The 24,817-nt window shown below is 43.7% G+C and overlaps 2 protein-coding genes across 4 annotated transcripts; both read left to right on the forward strand.

Annotated features, from left to right (window-relative positions):
* Positions 1 to 11,107: 11,107 nt before the first annotated feature.
* On the forward strand, positions 11,108 to 24,194 carry LOC306937527 (uncharacterized protein; the record flags this gene model as incomplete). 2 transcript variants are annotated; one of them, XM_079521359.1, is made up of 3 exons in its annotated part: positions 11,108 to 11,347; positions 20,238 to 20,430; positions 21,542 to 24,194. In XM_079521359.1, 3 exons carry the CDS (start codon positions 11,108 to 11,110, stop codon positions 22,585 to 22,587), a joined length of 1,479 nt encoding a protein of 492 aa, XP_079377485.1. In that variant the 3' UTR covers positions 22,588 to 24,194. The 2 variants fall into 2 exon arrangements, with proteins under 2 accessions (XP_079377485.1, XP_079377486.1); XM_079521360.1 differs by lacking the exon at positions 11,108 to 11,347 and adding an exon at positions 19,850 to 20,020 and having other exon boundaries at positions 20,213 to 20,430.
* On the forward strand, positions 11,337 to 18,707 carry LOC306937530 (uncharacterized protein). 2 transcript variants are annotated; one of them, XR_013791617.1, is made up of 3 exons: positions 11,337 to 11,520; positions 15,060 to 16,619; positions 18,147 to 18,694. XR_013791617.1 is itself a non-coding variant. In XM_079521363.1 (2 exons), exons 1-2 carry the CDS (start codon positions 11,346 to 11,348, stop codon positions 16,103 to 16,105), a joined length of 1,221 nt encoding a protein of 406 aa, XP_079377489.1. In that variant the 5' UTR covers positions 11,337 to 11,345; the 3' UTR covers positions 16,106 to 18,707. The 2 variants fall into 2 exon arrangements, 1 of the variants encoding a protein (XP_079377489.1); XM_079521363.1 differs by having other exon boundaries at positions 15,060 to 18,707.
* Positions 24,195 to 24,817: the final 623 nt, after the last annotated feature.

The raw sequence follows: 24,817 nt of genomic DNA on the forward strand, positions 1-24,817 counted from the left end.
CTCAAAACTGTACTTACGTACAGTACTTAAGGAAATGCACTTAGTTACTTTCGACAACTGCTTAAAACCCTGCTTATTCTCTGCTCCTCAGTCCCACGTACCAGTTTGCCTGCATTCAGTTTAGTTTGTTTTTGAAGACCTATATGCCTGGAATCTGGATGTTGACCGCCCTTTTGCTTGCTGGATATTGGATTTGTTGTTTGCCAGGACATGATATTTGACACCCTGTTTAACCTTCAGCCTGTTTCCGTCCGCTTCTGGGTCCAAAAAACATATCCTGACAAAACTGATGGAACCTATTTGGCCCTTTTTTTGCTTTCAATTATAAATGATGACAGAAATATTGTTTTCTAAGAACACAAATCTACAAAGCTACTGGAGTGATCACTGCAATGCGTGTCTTGGAGGACAGCTGACTGTCCAGGACCATGTGCCTGATTCACCCTTCACACCGCAAACAAGTCTTTCTTACACTAGCCCGGGCAGCGCCCCTTTCTGTTACTATGCCTAATAAATATGCTGTATGTATCACAGTATCTGCGCCTAATTCTGGTTAATTGCATGTGTCTGTTTGTTCCAGGGGTCATCAACATGTCCGTACAAGACTGGCAAGACTTGTCCATGTCTGTGACATTTTTTTATGTTGGTTATAATGTCTACAATATATCAAAATATTTAAATAATTAGTTTGAATTATTTTGGTGACTGGTGAAGTGTCGGGATGACATGCTCATTAATGTCAGGTGAGGATGTTTGCTAGGAGGTTTATTAAGCTACTACTAATGAGACAAGACATCAGTTAAATGAGTTTAGGAACAGACGGCATGACACAAAAGACATATTGTACAACTATATGCAGTGATAGTGAATAAAGGGAACTTGGTGGCAAACCACAAATCATTTGACTAGAACTTTCCAGCAAATAGAGAACTGAGAACAAGAAATAAAGAACTGAAATCTCAGCCATATGTATTTGTTTACATGGAAGAATTTCAACCATTTTGCCTTATCAAGTCAGGTGCAATCATCAGTATGTTAATCATAAATAATGTTTTTATTATTATTAGATTGTTTCATAATTATAGCCTACACATTTGAATTAGTTGTCTATAATAAGATGAAAAGGCAAGGGCTAAATAGATGTCATGTGTAATGTTGTTCATGGATTATTGTATCTTTGGCTCTGCTCTGGGGGATCGTTAATATCAGAGCTGTGTCTTGGTGCACAGATAATTGGAGATATCAAATGTGATATCAGACCTGTGTCTAGATACACAGATCATCTGATATCACATGAGCATAGCAACACCGCCATACTCACATGCAATAGCTTTGCAATAAATGGTCTATGGTCAATCTGAGCTGAAGTGTCTCAATGAAATAAAATATTGATCAAAATGTTTGTTCATATAACTTGCGTGTGGAGAGAGGAAAAGTAAAAGCCACTTTTCCGTGTGAAAATGCACAAATGTGCGTGCATGAGGTGTGTGCACGCGCATTTTGCGGTGCGCGCTTACACGTGCGCACCCCCTCCTAAACGTTCAGCACCTCCTACTGTAAATACCTTCCCGCGGCCCTGCCTCCGCCTCCCCATTTCTAATTCCATTAAATTGCAATATCTATTCTCTATTTTTTTTCAAAGATAGATAGAAATATACTGTGTAGTGTGTAGCGAATATTAGAGCCCCATAGGCTACATGCACCTAATTCCATTAAAATAGCAATATCTATTTCTCTGTTGTTGTTTGTTTGTTGTTTTTTTCAAAGATATATAGAAATGTATACTGTGTAGCTAATATTAGAGGCTATAGAGCGTCGCAGTCCCGCCTCCTACCCTGGACCAGGAAATGAAACCCAATGCATTTTCCTCATAGACATTTCTTAAAGTATTTATTTAAAGACGGTTACGCCGTGGACAAAGCCAACTCGAGTCGTGACAACTCATGACAACACAAACAATATTTTGGACCAAACAAATAATTAGAAGGAAGAAAAAAACGGCAGGTTACAACACTTTTTTGTTGTTTTTCTTCTTTGTAATTATTTGTTTGGTCCAAAATATTGTTTGTGTTGTCATGAGTTGTCACGACTCGAGTTGGCTTTGTCCGCGGCGTAACCGTCTTTAAATAAATACTTTAAGAAATGTCTATGGGAAAAATGCATTGGGTTTCATTTCCTGGTCCAGGGTAGGAGGCGGGACTGCGACGCTCTATATCCCCAATGTTATAGTACGCTGCCTGGGCTAGTGTAGGAAAGACTTGTTCGCCTTCACACCAGTCACATCTTTTCTAGCCTCACCATGCAGTCTCTTCTCTCTCTCCATGCAAGGCTGGTGCCTTAACATGGTTTCTCTGCCTTTGCCTTTGGCGTATGTCTGAATGTGTGTGAAATGAATGAGTGGTAAAGGGCCTTACATTTATATAGCTTTATGAATGCACTATTCCATTTAGGAGAATGAAGTCAAGTCTGCATTGTGTTTCACAATGGGACCTGCTGTATCAATTCTCTGAGCTCACAACATTGTTAAGAAGACACTTTCCTACATAGAGCTAGTGCCTCCTATAATAGTGACCTATAGGCGGCCGCCTAGGATGTCATTTTGAGGGGATGTCGCCAAAAAAGTGTCTGCATCATCCTTACGTGTGTTTTCATTCAAAGTCTCAGCCTCAGTCCCAGCATCACAGACAGAAGAGGAAAAGGAGCAAAGCTCTGCTGATGGCCTAATCCCCGGTGAACATGGCCAAGCACGTTGTGTCTGATGGCACCAATAAGGCTGTGACAAAGTATACCAGCTCAGAGAAAACTACATTCTGCTATAAAAACACAACAGTCCTTGACCATAGACCATCTTTTCCAAGAAAGAGTTTATCCAAATATGATAAGCAAATGAGCCTGCCAGCTAAACCAGTTTGTCCAGGTCAATCATCTGACATTATGTTGTGAATAACAGTGCTCAGACTACATGTATCTTGCAAATTAGGCAATAAGCAATGGGCATTTTTAAATTTTCAAGTAATGATGACTGCTGTAAATGGGGTCCAATGTTTGTATGGACAAGAGAAGCTTGTGAAAATGTACATTCATATTTCTATTACATTAGCTCCACTACACTAACGATCATGTGTAGGTTATAGTAAAACATCGAAAGATGTTTTTGTTTTGTGATTATACACTCATGCTGGTATAGATTAATAAGAAAGACCATTAAGCTACTTATGAATAGACAGACCATTATCCTTGGGAAATGTGGGTGTCATAGCAACAGCAGTATAAGCACACAAGATCAATGCAAAAACAGAACGCAGTTACGCCAGGGCTCCACCGGACGCGTTGCGTTGCGTCTGCGTCGCGTCAAAAAACGCACCGGTTCAATTTTAATGCACGCGTCGCGTCTCCGTCAACGCGGGCAGTGGAGCCACCCTTCATTGATTAAAAAGGGAACATTCCCTGACGGTGACGGAGACGCGACGCTGACGCGCCCGGTGGAGCCCGGCCGTTAGGAAGACACTTTTTCATCAACATCTCTCTCCTACCCAGAGCTGGTGCCTCCTATAATAGTGACCTAGGCGGCCGCCTAGGATGCCATTTTGAGGGACGGTCACCAAAAAAGTGTCTGGATCATCCTTACCTGTGTTTTCATTCAAAGTCCCAGCCTCACAGACAGAAGAGGAAAAGCAGCAAAGCTCTGCTGATGGCCGAAACTCTCACACAGCATGCAGCCGTCATATTATATACTCACCCACCTCCAAAAGGAAGTAACAGCCTCTTTACTCACCCATATGCGTGCGTGTGTGCGTGCATGAGTGCAGTGTGGACGTGGGTGGACACATGCATGCAAACGCATATGCCTTTCATTTGCCTATGATGTCTGGCATCGGATAACTACGTAATTGCAATTTAGGCATTTTGATGCTGTCAATCCTGCTCAGTCAGTCAGTGTTACAGGAAGTCTCTCTGTGTCTGTGTTCGCATTCCACACACAAGCTAGTTCCCAGTAAGGTAGTTAATGGGCATTGCAGGGGTGCCAAGTATCACCATTTGAGAGTGATAATTAGTCACACAATGTAACCTCATCACACACACGCCACACACACGCTGCACTTGCCATTTCACACGCTCATTTTCCCCTCTCACTTCTTCATAATTGGCATAACTTGATGCTTGTGGCCTGCTCTACTTTGAGGGCAGGTGGGTGTGTGTGTGTGTGTGTGTGTGTGTGTGTGTGTGTGTGTGTGTGTGTGTGTGTGTGTGTGTGTGTGTGTGTGTGTGTAGTAGTAGTAGTAGTTCTCCTTGGATCGCCACCTTGCCGTGGTGGAGAGCCTTGTGTGTTCCAATGAACCTGAGAGCGATGCCGTCGGGAGCTTAGTTTAGCTCCTGGTAGGGTCACCCATGGCGGTAAGGTCGAGGGGGAGGTTCCAGACGAAGAGCGATCCAAAACAAGACCTCAACGGCGGAGTGTGCGGATGATGGCAGCAGAGAAGCTCCACAACGGACATACAGGCGGAAGAAGGCTGCAGCAAAGATGGGCCCCCAATTGTCTTGGTTTCCTTGCCATTGGACCCTGGCCTTCTCTCTGTCAAGGACAGTGTGGTGGCTGACTGTGCACCAGTCTCCCCACTTTAAAAGATACCACGCACAGGCGTTCTCCTGAACGGACCAACCAACCATGTGTGTGTGTGTGTGTGTGTGTGTGTGTGTGTGTGTGTGTGCGTGCGTTACCACTACACACAGGCAGACAGGCCTATATAATGTCAAAACATCATTCATAACCTATATATGTCATCCACAACATGGTTTTGATTGATTGATTGATTGATTGATTGATTGATTTATTAACAGTTTGCAGAATTACAGTACATTTCAAGTACAACTCAATACAAAAACTGTTAACAGTGAGTGGACGACACCATAAAGCATTACACTTGTTTACAATAGGGCCCACCATTTTCAATTCATCAAAACATTTAGAGACGTACGAATATACACAACTATATAGTAAAAAATAAATCATCATAGGAGGTAAAAAGGGAAAATAAATATATACAGTGAGGGGAAACAGGGGTGGGTGTGTGGTGACTGAATACTAATAATACCATTCTTAACTATAAATGAAACTCAGACCGCATTGAACATTCTACTGGAGCTTATATGCATCACACTCAGAAGTCCTTTGATCTGAACAACCAGTTGACATCTTCAAGACTTCAAGATGATGATGATACTTGCCGTTCTGTTCTGTCACTCATGGGTGTACCAGTCGACTGTAATCCTCATTGTGATCTCAACCTGGTTATGGAATGTGTGGAAATCTACAAAAAAAAAATAAACCTTCTCCAAACAGAGTGATGTGCACTCCATCTACCCCACTACTGCATCTGCCAAGGTCTACTGTGACATGGACACAGATGGAGGGAACTGGACAGTCATCCAGAGAAGAGTGGACGGCACTGTGAACTTCTACAGACCCTGCATGCTCAGTACAAAGCATGGGTATTAATCTAGTAGCCTACTGGCTGGGACTGGAGAACATGCACATCCTTACCAACAACAAAAAGTATCAGCTGAGGGTGGACGTGGAAGACTTTGAGGGAAACACGGTGTTTGCCTCTTACTCCTCAAATGTAATAGATAGACGGATCATGAGTTGGTGTTTTGTGTAGTATTGTTGTGTTGGATGAATGTTGTATGTGAATGTATGTAATAATATGGAAAAATATGTTTTTTGGACGATTTGTTTAAGCAGGGCTGTGCAGAGAGCACTGGGGGGGCAGGGGCTCAAACTCCAGAAAAGGGCACATGTGTGGGCGCGCGCGCCGATTTTTGGCGGTGGTTTTTTTGTGGAGTCCTTCCCTTGTGCCATTTCATGTCATTGGACAGTAAAATATTTAAGCAATATGTTCTCATTAGTCTGAAACTAAAACTGACTGATGGCAGATTAAAAGATGATTCATTATGATAGTGGAATTTATCATTACTTGTCAAATGTTCGTCTTGAAGGGCCAATGGCACTTATGACACAATGACACAAGCCCTTATTGGTCCCCCACACAAGCCCTTATTGGCCCCCACATAAGCCCTTATTGCCCCCCCACACAAGCCCTTATTTGCCCCCCACACAAGCCCTTATTTGCCCCCCACACAAGCCCTTATTCTCCCCCACACAAGCCCTTATTTGCCCCCCCACACAAGCCCTTATTTGCCCCCCACACAAGCCCTTATTCTCCCCCCACACAAGCCCTTATTGGTCCCCCACACAAGCCCTTATTGGCCCCCACATAAGCCCTTATTGCCCCCCCCACACAAGCCCTTATTTGCCCCCCACACAAGCCCTTATTTGCCCCCCACACAAGCCCTTATTGGCCCCCCACATAAGCCCTTATTTGCCCCCACACATAAGCCCTTATTTGCCCCCCACACAAGCCCTTATTTGCCCCCCACACAAGCCCTTATTCTCCCCCCACACAAGTCCTTATTGGTCCCCCACACAAGCCCTTATTGGCCCCCACATAAGCCCTTATTGCCCCCCACACAAGCCCTTATTTGCCCCCCACACAAGCCCTTATTTGCCCCCCACACAAGCCCTTATTGGCCCCCCACATAAGCCCTTATTTGCCCCCACACATAAGCCCTTATTCTCCCCCCACACAAGCCCTTATTGGTCCCCCACACAAGCCCTTATTGGCCCCCACACAAGCCCTTATTTGCCCCCCACAAGCCCTTATTTGCCCCCCAAATAAGCCCTTGTTTTCCCCCCACACAAGCCCTTATTGGCCCCCCACAAGCCATTATTGGCCCCCACATAAGCTCGTATATCAGGACGCGTAAATTAACGACTGTGCAAGTTATTTTTCACGGTGCATTCAAATGTCACTATAATAACATCAATGCACGGTATTTACCTCTGGGGACAGATGCCTTAACATGCACAATGTGTAGTCTGGAGCCACTGCAAGGGTTGGGGTTACTCCCTGAAGGCTGTAGCGTTGAAGATCAGACGTGTTCCTTGTTTAGGTTCATATGCATCTTTTTTGAAGAGCACAGCTGTCCTATAAAAGGCATGATGCAATGTTTACTCTTTTGCTGGTCATACTCAGCAGAACAGCACATTATAAATTGTAAATACCATACTTAGTTAATAAGTTAATTGTTAATACATAAAGAATGGATAGTGTTTGTCTGAAGAAAGAAGAAAAAAGAGAAGAGAGAAAAAAGATGAAAACAAGAGAGAATACAAATGTGGCTATTATATAGCCATTTCCGGTTTGATATATGCACATATTTAGTCACCTTTTATGTTTTGGACGTGCGGCAGACAGATTTGAACCGTCAGCCTTATGTTCCTGAAATGTTCTCCTCAGGGGATTGTCATTGTGAGTTTGTGACGCACATTGCCCGTATTTTGACAGAGTTGGCAGACGCATGTTTTTCGAAACCCTGCAGTGTTTCTGAGAACTTAAGACACTTGACTTCTACCTGCTCTCTGAGGTGCTGCCCCGTAGCGCCCAGCGTTACTTAGTTAGGATGGGTTAAATGCAGGAGGGTTGTTCTTACCATTTCCTTTTGGCAAACCTCCACCAGTAATGAAATATTATTCTGTTTTCTTCCTCATGTTTTCACTAATCGTTCACCATGGGTGTGACTTATTTATTGATGCTAGTAGTTTCCTTCTCTTGTCCACCAGTTCTATAACAATAGTTATAATTGTCTCCACCAGGCCGAAGGCATGGGGAGAGAGTATGTTTTGCACTCCGTCCGTGTGTGTGTGTGTGTGTCCGTGTGTGTGTGTGTCCTTCCGTCCGTCTGTTACCAGCTAATCTCCGGCACCGTTAACCCGGTCGATGCCAAACTTTGCACACACACTCCCTGGATGCCAACAATGAACCTCTGCCCCACATTTTCCAGAACGGCCTGTTATAGCGCCACCAGGAGGCCGCTTTGTGCAAAAAAAGTTTTTGGACAGTACACCTACAGATTTTGTCCAAACATCACACAAATTGGTACACAGTCTCTCTAGAGCCATTCAACGAAACAGGTCTTTCAGATTTCTCAGACTCCATCCTGATTGGCTAAGATTGGCTTCCAAAGTTTGCAGGAGTGCTCAGTTTCAAACAAAATGCTGCAAATCATGAACACATCGTGTGATTTCCGTGAAATTGTGCACGCACATTCCCACTAGGCCGAGGAAGAAATGTCACATGAACATTTTCAACTCAGCCTCATGGTGGCGCTATAACTGGCCGAAAAGTGTTTTTACCTCTAACTGCATGGATCTGTGGATAACTTTGTATGCCAACTCCCTAGAGGCCAAGGAAAAACCTTTGCCTGGAATTTTTCACATCTGCTCTTTATAGCGCCACCAGGAGGCCAACATATGTAAAACACATTTTCTAATATTACTCCTTCAGATTTGATCCAAATTTCACGCAAATCAGTACACATGTTCTCCATAGTCATGTGATCAAGACGGGTTTGTTTGATTTCTCATAATCCACCCTCATTGGCTACGATTGGCTTCTAAACTTTTCAGGAGTAGCCCGCTTTGTACCCGTTTTGTACAAATCGCCACAACTACTCAACGCAGCGTCCGATTGCGGTGAAACTGTGCATGCATATTCCCACTAGGCTGAGGAAGAAATGCCACTTGACAGTTTTCGAATCAGCCTCATGGTGGCGCTACAACAGGCCAAGCCGCGTCTCTCACACACACACACACACACACACACACACACACACACACACACACACACACACACACACACACACACACACACACGTTTATATATTACTCCTACACATTTTGCCAAACATCACACACACTGGTGGAGACCTGTGCCCGGAAGGGCACTTTTTCTAGTTTTGTTTAATTTTATAGAGCTACACGACTAACAACTAAAATAGCAAAATAGCAAAAAAACAAAAAAGTGTATATAACACCTCTGTCTTGTTCCATCTTATCTAGTGAACATGAAGTTGAATATCTAGTCTGGGCGTTCATGCTCTCATTGTAGGTTGATAACTTCGGGAACAGCTAAGCAGTTTGGGGTCAAGTAACCTCACGTCACCAGACTTTCCACCTCGGAGGAAAGCCTGACCTGTGTTCCTAAATTGCCCGTGTGATCCGGTCTAAGCATGGTTTAGACCAGATGATAAAAATAAAAATGAAAATGAAAATAAAAACCTCTGTGTCACTTTGTTTTGACCCTCCCCATAGAGTAATGGCCAGTTACTGGCCATATATGGAGCGTGTCTTGAGTGTACAGGGTTTGATGAGGTCAGATCAAGATGGAATATCAGAACCGGCCAGCTCCATATATGGATCGAGATCTAAGGGTGGCAGCGGTGGCAGTATGTCTTGAGTGTACAGGGTTTGAGGGCCCAGGGAGGGCCGGGCCATAATTTTCAGGCCTATTGAGAATTCTAGTTCTGGGCGCGGCACGGCTGCACTAATAACTTGGGGCAGACATAGACATCTGTCTGACGTTGAAGAGGAAGGATGGATGGGGAAGGATCAACATATGGAATGTATCCATATACTAATATTGATGACATCAGGGATCTCCATACAGTATATGGGCTTAATTGCGACAGCAGGTCGCATTTACTATTGATATGATTATGATCCCTGATTTACTATCATGATCCCTGATGATGTCATAGTGATGTTTGATTGAAATTTGTTATTAACAGTTTGCATAATTACAGTACATTTCAAGCACAACTCAATACAAAGACTGTTAAAGGACCACTTCACCACTTTTCAACTTCTCTTCCTATAATTGGTCCTAACTAATGTTCATGATAAAATACCACAATTTTTTTCTACTCAGTCTGTGTCTCATAGGAAGGCTGTGGGCAGTTCAGAAACCCGTCCACCAGTGACATCATCGATGGTGAATCCAAGCTAATAGAAACGGCAGGCTTTCTTTTCCTGAAAAGTTGCAATGCAAAAGTTGAAGCCATCGTTCTCACGATAATACAAATCTAAATATATTTTAAAACAAATCTTGTTTAAAAAATAATCTGCCTAATGATGATGTCACTGGTGGACGGGTGTCCGAACTGCCCAAAGCCCTCCTATGAGACACAGACTGAGTAGGAAAAAATGGTGGTGTTTTATCATGAACATTAGTGAGGACCAATTGTATGAAGAGATGTTGAAAAGTGGTGAAGTGGTCCTTTAAGTGTGGACGACCCAATAAAGCATTACACTGTCACGAGACCTGGGCACAATGAATATATGGGGGCTTTCCCCATGTATGGGGATTCTGAGTGACTATTCCTCCCTGCTGTGACGTCATAGTGATGTCACGAGACCTGGCCACAATGAATATCACCCTGGCCAAGACCTACGCTGAAAAGCATAGATATATATAAACACTATATGGCTCAAGGCGGAGTTTCTGACGTCGTTCACCCGGCAGCCATCTTACATCGGGGATACAGTACAGTATGTTCAATGGCAGCTCAAACAGAAACAGTCATAACTCGCTCAAATCTTGACGGATTTACAAACGGGTTGGTTTATTACAAACGTTGTCAACGTGGCTATGATTCAGGACGCTTATCTGCTTAATTTATTTATTTTATATGAACGTCGTATAAAAGCATATAAGTATGCGGACGTCTCTGACGTTTATAACAAACCAAACCGTTTGAAAATCGGTTGAAAATTGAGCAAGTTATGGTCATTTAAGAGTACATGCCCCATAGACCCAATGTGTCCCGAGGTAAGATGGCCGCCACGTAACGACGTCGCTCTCCATTGGCCAACAGCGCGGGTGAGCTATCTAGAGTTTATATATATCTATGCTGAAAAGACTATCAACGGAAGTGGCGGAAGTGTTGCGTGTAAGATAACTACGTCACGCGGTGCGGCTGTGTTTACTAGTCCCCACCCAATGATCATTTCAGCGGGAATACATTTTCGGGAACACAACGCTGCGATTAGTCAAAAAACGTTAACTTCCGGGGGGGGGGGGGGGGGTTACACGGCGGAAGTCCCGCCTTTCGATAGCTTCTCTGCCTTAGGTTGTGACCAGGCTCTTCTTTTTCGCAGTTAAGTGAGCCTGGGACCGAGGCTAAATGAATATGGGGACTTTCTTACCCCATGTATGGGGATTTTGAGTGGGAGCTTTCCTCTTCGGTCGCAATTATAAGTTTGCTCTGCAGTGCACAGCCGTGTGTACATTTGTGTTTTAAGGTGGTTTTCGCGACATTCCATGTAAAGAGTGTCAATCTGCACATTTGTCATTTCTACACGCGGTTCGTTCAGAGACTTTGTGTTGTGGGGGAAACAACAACATCACCCACTTCTCTGTACAGACATCCACTGATCTCTGGACGACATGTTACACCTCAGCGCCTTCGTGTCGGAGCGGCTGTCCGCCGCGGTTGTGGACATCTGTGGAGAGGTGGAGAAGACCCTGTCCTTGTACCGGGTGGAAGTGTCCAGGTCCAGAGAGGAGATCTGTCTCCTGCGGCAAGAACTGGCCCTTCTCAGAGACAACATCACAGGCCTGTGTGAGTGAATTAATGACCACTTTTCCACGAGAACGACTTTGGTTCTAGAACTGGTTCTGTGCTTTTCACGGGGGCCAGTGTTTTGGTTCCAGTTTATCCGAAACAACTTTTAGGGCTCTGTTAATACAGACTGCCTCGCTAGCACGGTGCTAAGATGCTAGCCTAGCATGTTAGCACCGTGCTAGCGAGGCAGTCTGTATACTGTATGTCAGAGCTAGCATTGCTAGCTTGTTTTGATGTAAACAATGGCTGGTACAGAAGTTGAACTAGCTCTGGTCTAGCCCCATATGTGCCAGTATGTTCCCTCAGCACTACGCTCATTCCGGAGCTACAGAATGAGCGTAGGAAGAGGGCACATATGGGGCTACAGAATGAGCGAAGAGTCTAGGGACCGAGGGCACATAGAAGGAGTTCATGAGAAGTCCTACGCTATGGACCAGAGCTGGTACAGTAGGGGCAAATTGGCCAGTGATGGACAACACTAGCTCTGGTCCATAGCTCTAATGCGTTGCAACGCATTAGAGCTATGGATCAGAGCTAGGACAACACCAGTACTTGAGTCCTTAGTATTCAATTCAATTCAATTTTATGAAAGTGTCAAATCACAACAAGTTGTCTCAAGACACTTTACAAACCAACAAAGATCCACCCAAAGCAAGCAATATAGTATAGATACTCATGTCCTGGTCTAAGTTATTACAAAGCACATTTTCTCAATATAAATGCAGTGCTGCTGTGTTGAAATTCCTAAAACATCAATAATACTGAAAATAGCCACTCTACAAATAAAACTCACAAGGCACTCACTTTCACTATTTGAAACGGGGCTTCCGTTGTGGGCCAAAAAAAGTACAATAGCCTATTTGTTTATTAAATGTATAAAAAAGAGAGAAAAAAATACTACATAATTGAAGTATAGAATAGACTTTTATTTGTCATTGCACACCAAGCATACACTGAGCATACAACGCAATTTCAAGGGAGCTCCCACATAACCGTAGTACATAAACGCATAACATAACACGTAACATACAACACAAAGTAAAGTGCATGGTGATATTTTAAAGTGCATGATGGATGAAAAGGGAACCAATAAATTATCACAGTCCAGTTAGAGTCAGAATGCATGATGCATATGAGGGGACAGTCAATGCTCATTTAGTAGTTGTTCGTTTAGCAGTCTGACTGCGTAGGGGAAAAAGCTGTTTGTCAGTCTTGAGCTACTAGCACTGATGGACTGGTATCTCCTCCCTGAGGGAAGGAGGTGAAAGAGATAACGTGCTGGGTGTGACTGGTCTCTGATGATAAGGTGGGAGAGGCCGAGGCAGCGGGAGGTGAAGACGGAGGTGATAGATGGTAGAGGGGACCCGATGATCCTACCTGCCGCCTTCACCACCCTCTGTAGGGCCTCCTGCTCTGCCTTTGTGCAGCTGGAGAACCACACAGACACACAGTAAGTCAGTACGCTCTCGACAGCACAATGGTAAAAGTTTACAAGAAGATTTCTTGGCAGGGCAGCTTCTTTCAGCTTCCGTAGGAAGTATAGGCGTTGCTGAGCTTTTCCAATCACTGAAGTGATGTTGGTGCTCCAGGACAGGGTCTCACTCACACTGAGACCCAGGAACTTGAACTCTGTGACCACCTCTACTGCCTCGTTGTTAATGAGCAGAGGGGAGTGGTCCGGCCTTGACTTCCTAAAGTCCACTATAATCTCCCTTGTCTTCTTTATGGTGAGCTGCAGATATAGTATACATAGTATACAAGTAACAGTATTCAAGTAAATGTACTGTTGTGGGAAATATGAAGACTTTAATCTATAGTATATTGATGTATTGTTCCATGCTGTTTTGTCTGAGCAACGACACCATGGCCTAAACACACCATGGGGGTTTCGCTTCGCTTCCAATCGCACTTGATTACGATTCGGTGCAGGTGTGAATGCAATATGCAGCAAATAAAGGAAATTAAGCAAACAATGTGGCGGGTGAGGAGCTAAACACAGTTGGAGTCGGAGAAGGCATATTTCACGCAGCGCAAAGATGTCCCTCGTTACCGTGGATAGATAGACGTGGTCGAATGAGAAGACCGAAGCCGATGGTCGAAATGAGGACGAGTACATGAATCAATTACTTAAGGAAACACATAAAAAACACTGCAGTGTAGCCTACAGAATATTCTGTCTGTGCCGTAAACATGGAGTGCTGTCACTGTGTGGGGACTTAGGCCAGGGACTTTTTCTGTCTGTGCTCAGTGCGCTGAGCGAGCTGTGCCTCTATGCCCAAAGGAACAGGAGAGAGAGAGAGATGCACGTTATGAGTATAATTTTAACACCATAGATTTCACTATGTAGGCTATAGTTTATGAATTGAACACCTTGATAAAATTCCCTGCTGCGTTCCCTTGCTGCGCTTGACACAGCCAGTGTGAAGGCAAACCGCAGCAAATTTAATATGCAAGAATCCCAACTTCTCCGCCCATTCGCATCGAGTCTACAGAAGTATTAGGTGAGAAATTGAGAATGTGACCTAAGACAGGAGCTGCTGATATGCTCTGGTGGGATGGAGACCACGAGAGAGAGATGTGCTGAGGGGGAGAGTGAGTGATACATGCTAAGCCTGATGGACTGAGAGATGCTGTTTGCTTGTTCTTCTGAATAAATGTCTTAAGATATACATTCACCTTAGTGACGGACATATATTATTTCCATAACAGTACTTAGTTACCTTCCGCCCACCACTGAATATAATATCAATCAGTAGCGTTTCCAGGAATTACATTTTGGCCAGGCAAGATGTGTTGTTGGCCAGGCAGAAATGGATTTGGACAGACGGCCACCTGGCCTCGCCTTATTGTAGATATGCCACTGATATCAATGTTATATTGATATCACTCATGGTTCGAGTTATTTATTGTTGCATCTTGTGTGCCGGAGAGAGAGTACAACATAATATGTTTGTTTGTCTGGCTTCTTCAGAAGTTGCTGCAGCATACATTCAAAAGAAAAAAACAGGCAAACACAAAAGACACTATTAACACTACTAGGCTAATAAGGGTAGAGAGATATGTGAGACTAGATATTGTTTAAGATTTTCAATACATTTATATCATGATACGGCATGAGAAGTGTTGTTCTTCCTAGCGTTTAAAGGCTCTATTACATTATGAAAATGACAGAACACTCATGACCGTTCTAGGCTAGCTGTTCTAATATTTTCCTGTCCCCATTTAGTTATTACCGGTATATAGCCATTAGTGATAATTATTTATCAAACATATATTTAGCAGTAGTCATCCCCAAAATCGAGGACATTTCAGTGTAGATTGATTGGTGTCCCAGGGATTAATTTAAAAAATCAAATGAGTGTCCATGAAATCGTAATGGAAATGGCCTTTAGTTATGGCTATTATTTCTATTGTATGAGCTTTCTTGAGCCATTCACCCATAAAGTTGTGTTTAAACAGACCAAGTGTGCTTGTTTCTTTGTTTCTTCTTTGATATCTAACTTTCCCCCACTGTCTTCCCCTGGCTGCAACTGTAGATCCTATCGAGGGCACAAGCACCATACCCGACCACGTGTACATCCCCTTCCTGCAGGAGAAGGGCAGAGGTCCCCTGGCGTTCCCGGGGGCACCACTTGAGAAGCCAGAGGAGTCTGAGGACCACAGTGTGGGGCGTGAGTTCCTTCCAGGGCCTTCAGAAAAGACTGAACATGACGTGTGGAACAGCTGCATGACTCAGCCAAAACTCGAGACACCGCAACTAAAAAAAGAGCAGGACGAGTTTATCATCACGACGGAGGTCGGTTCCTCTCCTGATGGCGTGAAGAGTGAGCCGTGCGACCGAGATGGAGCGGAGATGGAGTCTACGTACCAATCGCTGTCCCCCGATGACGCCGGCAGTGATGAGGAGTGGGTGATGGACGATGAAAGACACTCTTGTGATGAGAATCAAACAGTAAATATGCTAAATGTGGCAAAAGGTCAAAAGTGGCAAAGTGGTGGTCATGAGGAGGTGGGAGTCACAACAACATTGCCTTGTGGTAATTCTATATCGAAAAACGTTTGCCCCATGTGCGGCAAGGCTTTTCACTATGCAAGCGCTTTAGCGAAGCACATGAAATCGCACAACAACAAATGCGGCGTTTGTGGGAAAAATTGCGCATCCACGAAAGAGTTGTTAAGTCATTTAAAAGTCGCCCACAGCAAGTCGCATTTTTGCCACATTTGTGGAAGAACGTTCTCAAAGCACTGCAAGATGATTGTGCACGTTAAAGCGCACACAGACGTACGGGAGCACGCGTGCGTGGTCTGTGGAATGGCGTTTTTCAGGAAGGACCACCTGGTGGTGCACATGAGGATACATTCCGGGGAGAAGCCGTACGCGTGTGACATCTGCGGCAAGGCGTTCAGCCAGAGCCAGAGTCTGACCATCCACAGGAGGAGTCACACTGGAGAGAAACCGTACCCGTGTTCCGTGTGCGGCAAATTCTTCATCACCAGCAGTCAGCGCAAGAGTCACATGCGCAACCAGCATTCGGACGAGAGACCGCACGCCGCAAACGGTTTAGGCAAAGCGGACAGCTGACGAGCCACGAGAGGACGACGCACACACTCCACGCAGGAGAGAGACCATACGCTTGTGACCGTTAGTGGCCTTCGGTATGAATCTGCTCAGAACCTAATGTGTACTTAAAAACCCACAAAAAATTATAAATACAGTATGTATCATTTCTACCACGGGGGATTCAAGTACAGTAACATTGCACGCGAACATGTCATACAATAAAAACAAAAATTAAAAGCACTAAGGGTCCTCCATTTTCGAAAATGGTCCGATTACGGACTTGGTTCCCTTTAACGATTCAAGGCAGTGTTGTTTTCGACAGCAAATTTAGATCTTAGTTTTTGCCATAGTCTTTTGAATGATTTTAATTTGGTTTTAGTCACATTTTAGTCACATAGAAGTGTTAGTCTAGTTTTAGTTGACTAAATCTACAGTTGATTTAGAGCTGGCCAAGCACGCCGTGTCTGAAGGCACCAAGGCTGTGACCAAGTACACCAGCTCCAAGTAAACTGTTCTCTCTGCTCTAAACACAAAGGTCCTCATTCACAACGGCGTTTACGCTCATAAAGTGACGTTACGTGAGCGGAGCGTGAGCGGACAGGCATTTACGTGGATTCCCACATTACGTGGGAATTCATGAACTTGAACGTGAACTTGACGGTGACGTGGGTTGGTCGGAAATTCCGCTGAAAGCTGCACCACCTCTCATGGTCGTGTACGGCTTGCGTAGATGTATTAAGAAGGCTTTAGTCTTCATGCTGAATCAATTAAAAGTCCCCAAACCTCAGATAAAATATGTAGGCAAGGCATGTGTCCCCAACATTGGTCGCACATAAAAAAATGATAGCCTATATAAAAGCCAAGTATCACTTGTATGCCTAAATGCATGCATTCTAGAGGCAGGTTAGCCTAGAGTCCCATACAGAAACTGCCCCTGCAAGCCCGACACCTTTTTTATTTATTTATTAGGATATTTCTAGCATGCGCGATTGCGCTGCTCACTTGACAGCTTTCTACTCGCAGTGCAACGCGCTGTGAGGGGGGCAGCATGCTGCCGCTGAACAGTCCAATCTGGGTGAAATTCACATTGGAAAATGAATATAACGGCACGGTGAGCCCGGCCCGGACAGGACAGATGATTTCTATGGTTCACAGACATGCCGGTCTGACAGACAGACAGCAGTCACCAGGGCTAATTAGCCCTATAAAAAAATAGAAGTCCACATTATTGCATCAGCGCGTGCAATTCGCGTCATTTTAATATGACGACATCATGAAATAAACCTGCACTTAGGCTGACAAAGAGGATCTGACGAGGAGGCTACCCGCCGTATATGGTTCAGAACAAATCCATTCTCCACATGGCATTCAGACAGATGACAGTGAGATGATATTAATCTATTCCCCGCATGAATCAATGCAGCTCTGATAAAAAAAAGTATCGGATATCTATTTTACCTCTGCAGGCGAGTGTGCAATTGTTTTTATAACCCTGCAGTGCATTCATCAGTAAGGGCTTTATCATTGCCGAGTTGTAATATAGCATTTGGTCGTGTGGTGAACAGTACAAATTAACTTCTTTCTCATTATGTGAAAGTAACTGTAACATCAGTTAACTTATTAACGTTCTGACATTTAACAAGGAGTGAAGCAATGCGTGCCAAGTTGGCAAGTTTCGTTTATAATTATATACATAACTTGCGCTGTTTGCTTGAAGATCTGTCCGTGCAGAGACCCGCCTGTCAAAATTAACTGCTCTACAAGCTCATCGCGGCTGTTGTATATAATTTAAAGCCCGGTGCAGGCTATGATGACGTATTTCGATATTTCCTGTTGCCTTATATGGTGTGGGATGGGCGTTCTAACCAGGCGAATCGCTTGGGAAAAATGCGGAAAGGCTACACTCTGCGATCCGCACAAATGAAGTGATTACACCAGCTTCCCTGAATAAGACGGGAGCAAATCGCAGCGTGATCGGACAGAGAAATACGATGATATTTAGTATCTGTATACGCTTCCGTTACACACTGGCATATTTCTCCTTTGTGAATGAGGACCAAAGAGTTGATCCAAATACTATGAAAAGCAAAATGACCAACTAGTACAGAGCTTGACAACTAAAGCAGTTTGTCCAGGTCAGTCATCAGACATTCATGTGAATAACAGTGCTCAGACACAGAGATGACATGGAACTTGCAGATTAGGCAAACAATTGTGCAATTGTTAATTAATTTCATAATGCAACAAATGGCTGCTGTAAAGTTTGTATGAACTAGTAACCACGTTAGAGAAGCTTGTGAAAATGTAGATTCATTCATATTTCTATTGCACTACCTCCACTACACTAACAGTAAAATCTTAATTGTATTAAAACCCAATGAAACAAGTTAAGGTGCACCTGTATTCTATCATTGTGATTTGTAAGGACAGAAAATACGTTTTTGTTTTGGGAAATTAAATGTGAACTGTTTAAAAAATAATAGTGTGCTTGCGGAATTGAAGAAGGAAGACCTTGATGTTGATGTTTTAACTAAATCATATGTTGAATTATGGAAAAAAGGAAACTAAAGCAAATAAAATGGATGAGGATAAAGAGAAATTAGCTGAAATGCAATCGGAATTGACCAAATTGAATGATTCACATTTTAATAAATATGCATACAAAGAAACTCCAAAGTGACATCATCGATGGGGAATCCAAGCTAATATGTGTCTGAACTGCCTACAGCCCTCCTATGAGACACAGACTGAGTAGAAACAAATTGTGCCATTTTATCATGATTATTAGTGAGGACCTATTATATGAAGATAGGTTGAAAAGTGGTGAAGTGGTCCTTTAAGGCTTTTGATTTCATTTCCAGGGAGTATTTGTGGGAGGTCTAAAGGTATATCGTTTTAATCAGGATTGTATTAATTTTATTAAATTGCTGTATGCTGAATCCACAGTTTTAACAGAAACCTTTACAATTAAGTGTGCTGGAAGCAGCAAAAATATTTTTAAATGCTGAGGATGTCAATGGAGAAGATTTGGATAGTGTGCTTTTTTTATTGAAGTATGTATTGACAGTTTGCAGAATTACAGTACATTTCAAGTACAACTCAATACAAAAACTGTTGTTAACTGTGAGTGGACGACACCATAAAGCATTACACTTGTTTACAATAGGGCCAACCATTTTCAATTAATCAAAACATTTAGAGATGTATGAATATACACTTCTATATAGCCACAAGCAAAATCATAGGAGGTGAAAAGGGAAAAAAAACATACAGAAAAGGGGTGGGTGGGGGTTTCAGATTTTCAGTGAGAATCCAGCTCACTGATGTGCTATCAAAACCAATTGCTTTTAGCTTGTTAACCAGTATGGAGTGGTTCACGGTGTCAAAGCCTTTTGGAGGTCCAGCATGACCATGCCGCAGCATTTGCCAGCATCCACCTTGTGTTTGATGTGGTCGCTCAAATGGAGGAGGCGGTACTTTTCAACCTGTTCATAGACTATTTTACCCATCACTTTCGAGATGAAGCTAAGAATAGAAATAGGGCGGTAGTTGCCAGGGTCTAATTTGCTCCCTTTCTTGTGCAAGGGGGTTACATTGGCCAGTTTGAAATCTTGGGGGACATGTCCCTGTTTGATGGAGAGGTTTATTACTGTATGTGGGTGATGATTGGGGCAATAGAGATGGCTGAGTCTCTGAGAAATGTGCTGAGGGAGGAATTCACAGTTACTCAGAGTCTCAGACTCAATGTCTGAGTGACTGAATGTGATACTCCGAACTGTAGAGGGCAGCATTGCATTAGATTGCACAGCCTGCCGGAAACCAGAAGAAGAGATCGACAGATCGTCCACCGGAAGAAGCGCTGGCCAAAGTAAACACTGCGTGCTCGAGTCTCACAACCTGCTCACAACGGCCCAATACAGACCGCTGCTTACGCCGGTGTGTGTTCTACTGTTCTTTGTTACAATCAAACTATTATATTTAAAGTTTGCTCTGCAGTGCACAGCCCTGCGGTGTGTACATTCTGTGTAAAGAGTGTCAATCTGCACATTTGTAATTTCTACACGGGGTTCGTTCAGAGACTATTTGTGTTGTGGGGGAAAAAACAACATCACACACTTCTCTGTACAGACATCCACTGATCTCTGGAGATCAGATCAGATCTGAAGACATGTTACACCTCAGCACCTTCGTGTCGGAGCGGCTGTCCGCCGCGGTTGTGGACATCTGTGGAGAGGTGGAGAAGACCCTGTCCTTGTACCGGGTGGAAGTGTCCAGGTCCAGAGAGGAGATCTGTCTCCTGCGGCAAGAACTGGCCCTTCTCAGAGACAACACCAGTACGGGCCCGTGTGAGTAAATGAATGACCCCTTTTCCACGAAAACAACTTTGGTTCTAGAACTGGTTCCGTGCTTTCACGGATCCGGCGGGCATTGTTTTAGTTCCAGTTTATCCGAAGCAACTTTTAGGGTTCTGAAAATACAGACTGCCTCGTCGCTAGCACGGTGCTAACATGCTAGCTTCAGTTTGTAATGTAAACAATGGATGGCAGTGGCACAGAACTAGCTCTGGTCCATAGAAGGAGCTGGAGTACTTGCTTTAAAAAATAAATCACACCCGTGTGAAGTGGGGGCGCTCTTATTATCGTACATCATCATGACGTAACATGTTTGCTCAGACACATATGACGTAAATTCTCCTTTCATTGTCAATGGCATTTAGATAGATCATGACGTAAATTATCCTTTCATTGTCAATGGCATTTAGATAGATCTTTACTGTCATTGTAACATGTTCAACGAAATTGAAAGTGCCAACCGATCAGTGCATCAAACACTACACACACATAATTGCACTTGACATATATTGCACAATGCACAATAATTGCAGCTTTTATTTCACAAACCCCTATTGTATTTAACTTAAACGCATCTTAGCAGCATTGAGTGTGCATTAATGTTTGTGTTGGCACAAAATGCCAATTTGATCAGACACATAAATAACACGTAAAACACATGAAATTAAATGAAATTAAATGATTACTATATTTACCCAGGGTATCTGGGCTAAGCTCAAGAACTTGTTTCCAGCCAGGCCCTGCTCATAGAACATTTCATCGTAGTGGTTCAATGCCTTGTTCAAGGGCACTTCAGCGGTGGTAATTTTAACGTGTCGGACCGCTGATTCGAACTGGCGACCTTCCGGTATCAAGACCGCTCCGCAATCCGTTCGGCCACCGCTGCCACGTACTCTAAACAGACAGACAGACAGACACAGACAGACATACAGAGGGACAAACATTGCTGTTCCATCAAATGAGTGTCCATGGAAAGTGGTGGGAAAACCCTGCAGTTATGGCTATTCTTTCTATTGTATGAGCTTTCTTGAGCCATTCGCCCAAGTGTGCTTGTTTTTTTGTTTCTGTTTGATAGCTAACGTTCTCCCCCTGGCTGCAACTGTAGATCATATCGAGGGCACAAGCACCATACCAGACCACGCGTACATCCCCTTCCTGCAGGAGAAGGGCCGAGGACCCCCGGCGATCCCAGGCTCCCTGGGGGCACCACTTGAGAAGCCAGAGGAGTCTGAGGACCACAGTGTGGGGCGTGATTTCCTTCCAGGGCCTTCAGAAAAGACTGAACATGACGTGTGGAACAGCTGCATGACTCAGCCAAACCTCGAGACACTGCAACTAAAAAAAGAGCAGGATGAGTTTATCATCGCAACGGAGGTCCGTTCCTCTCCTGATGGCGTGAAGAGTGAGCCGTGCGACCAAGATGGAGCGGAGATGGAGTTTACGTACGTACTGTCCCCCGATGACTACGGCAACGATGAGGACTGGGTGATGGGCGATGAAAGACAGCGCTCTTGTGATGAGAATCAGACAGTAAATATGCTAAACGTGGCAACAGTTCTCAGTGATGGTCATGAGGAGGTGGGAGTCGCAACAACATCGCTTTGTGATAATTCTACATCGAAAAACATTTGCCCCGTGTGCGGCAAGGGGTTTGAATACACACACACTTTAATGAAGCACATAAAAATGCACAACGTCAAATGTGGCGTTTGTGGGAAAACCTGCGCTTCCACGAAAGAGTTGCTACGTCATTTAAAAGGTGCCCACAGCAAGTCGCATTTTTGTCTCATTTGCGGAGAAACGTTTTCAAAGCACTGCTTGATGATTGCGCACGCCAGAGCACACACGGACGTACGGGAGCATGCGTGCGACGTCTGTGGAAAGGCCTTTTTCAGGAAGGACCACCTGGTGGTCCACATGAGGACTCATTCCGGGGAGAAGCCGTACGCGTGTGACATCTGCGGCAAGGCGTTCAGCCAGAGCCAGAGTCTGACCATCCACAGGAGGAGTCACACTGGAGAGAAACCGTACCCGTGTTCCATGTGCGGCAAACTCTTCATCACCAGCAGTCAGCGCAACAGTCACTTGCGCAACCAGCATTCGGACGAGAGACCGCACGCCGCAAACGGTTTAGGCAAAGCGGACAGCTGACGAGACACGAGAGGATGACGCACGCACTCCACACAGGAGAGAGACCGTACGATTGTGACCGTTTGTGGCCTGGGGTATGAATCTGCTCAGAACCTAATGGTGCACTTAAAAACCCACAAAAAATGATAAATACAGTATGTATAATTTCTACCGTGAGAGATTCAAGTACAGTAACATCGCACGAGGAACACAATAAAACCAGAAATTAAAACTTGTTTACATCAGGGTCCTCCATTTTCATTGAAAATCGTCCGATTCCGGACTTGGTTCCCTTTAACGATTCAAGGCAGTGTTTTTGACAGCATTCTTTTTGTTTCAGCCATAGTCTTTTGAATGATTTTAATTTAGTTTTAGTCACATTATAGTCACTTGGAATTTTAGTCTAGTTTAGTCGACTAAATGTCATAAGATATTTGTAGACTAAATCTACTGTTGATTTAGTCAACTAAAATGTATTTTGGCGGGCCTTGATGCCGTCATAATGTTGTACTGCTTGATTCCCAAAGGTGTAAATTGCAGACTTGAAAAGGAAAATGGAATCTACAGTTGATTTAGTCAACTAAAATGTATTTTGGCACGCCTTGATGCCATCATAATGGCTAATTTTACACTCGCTGAAAATAGCCGATCTACAAGCTCACATTGATGACACTGGGAAAAAAAAGGTTTAGATAGTTTAGTGATTCAATTAGGGGTTACATGTATTGTGAGATTCAGAAGTTACATTGCATATCTAACTATAAATGCACCAAGTCTGCACAGAAAGTCTAGGAAGGAGAGCTACGCCATCTACGTCAGTGGTTCCCAAAGTGGGGTTTCCGAGACCCCCAGGGGTCCTTGAGGGAGTTCCAGGGGGTCCCCAGTTAAATGTTAGTTTGGAACCAAATGGACCCTTATGGGTCTGTAACTCTGAGAGTTTATAAATGGAGTTTAATTAACATTGATTTTACAATATAAATTGGGGGTCCCAGAGATAGAAATGTCATTAAATGGGGGTCCGTAGACTAATGCATGTCAAACAGGTTGAGAATCACTTCTAGAGACGTAACAATCTTGGCATATCTTTTCAAATAGGGGTCTGCAGGCTAATTTGTGTCAATTTGGGCGTCCTTGACCAAATGTTTGGGAACCACCAATCTACGTGTACAAAGTCCTGAAGCAGGTCCACCCTGACACGGGTATCTCTTCCAAGGCCATGGGCATCATGAACTCCTTCGTCAACGACATCTTTGAGCGCATCGCCTCCAAACTGGCTCACTACAACAAGCGCCGCACCATCTCGTCCAGGGAGATTCAGACCGCCGTCCACCTGCTGCTTCCCGGTGAGCTGGCCAAGCACGCCGTGTCTGAAGGCACCAAGGTTGTGACCAAGTACACCAGCTCCAAGTAAACTGTTCTGTCTGCTCTAAACACAACGGTCCTTTTAAGGACCACCCCATCTTTTCCAAGAAAGAGTTTATCCAAATACTATGACAAGCAAAATGGCCAACTATTCCAGAGCTTGACAACTAAACCAGTTTAAAAATAGAGAAATGGAAGCGCTGCAGGGATCAGTTAGTGGCTCTTAGATGGGTGCTCTTTGGTAATACAGGTAGAAGTTAGAACCATATACAAAAAAGGTATCTTTCCTTCAAGTTGTACTGCTTGAATCCAAGGCACTCCTTGGATTCCTTTTTTCTTTTCAAGGTAATTTACACCTTTGGGAATCAAGCAGTACAACTTGAAGGAAAGATACCTTTGTTGTATATAACTAAACCAGTTTGTCAAGGTCAGTCATCAGACATTCATGTGAATAACAGTGCTCAGAGATGACATGGGACTTGCAGATTAGGCAATCAATTGTTCAATTGTTAATGAATTTCATATGCAACAAATGACTGCTGTAAAGTTTGTATGAGCTACATTAGAGAAGCTTGTGAAAATGTAGATTAATTCATATTTCTATTACACTAGCTCCACTACACTAACACAGTAAAAATCTCAATTGTATTAAAACCCAATGAAACAAGTTATAAACACATGAAATGTAAGTGCACCTGTATTCTATCATTGTGATTTGGCAGGCCAGAAGAAGGGTTTTTTTGGGAAATTAAATGTGAACTGTTCTAAAGAATAATGGTGTGCTTGCAGAATTGAAGAAGGAATTAAGTGATGATTGCCAAAAGTTTAAATGTTTTAACTAAATCATATGTTGAATTATGGGAAATAATGAAAGATAGGCTGAGATATT

This window comes from Electrona antarctica (genome assembly GCF_951216825.1).
Source record: "Electrona antarctica genome assembly, chromosome: 14".
Lineage (NCBI taxonomy): Eukaryota > Metazoa > Chordata > Actinopteri > Myctophiformes > Myctophidae > Electrona > Electrona antarctica.

Coding starts and splice junctions, on each gene's coding strand:
- LOC306937530 (XM_079521363.1), top strand. CDS start 11,346: ATGTTACACCTCAGCGCCTTCGTGTCGGAGCGGCTGTCCGCCGCGGTT. Junction 11,521..15,059: donor AGACAACATCACAGGCCTGT/GTGAGTGAATTA, acceptor CTGCAACTGTAG/ATCCTATCGAGGGCACAAGC.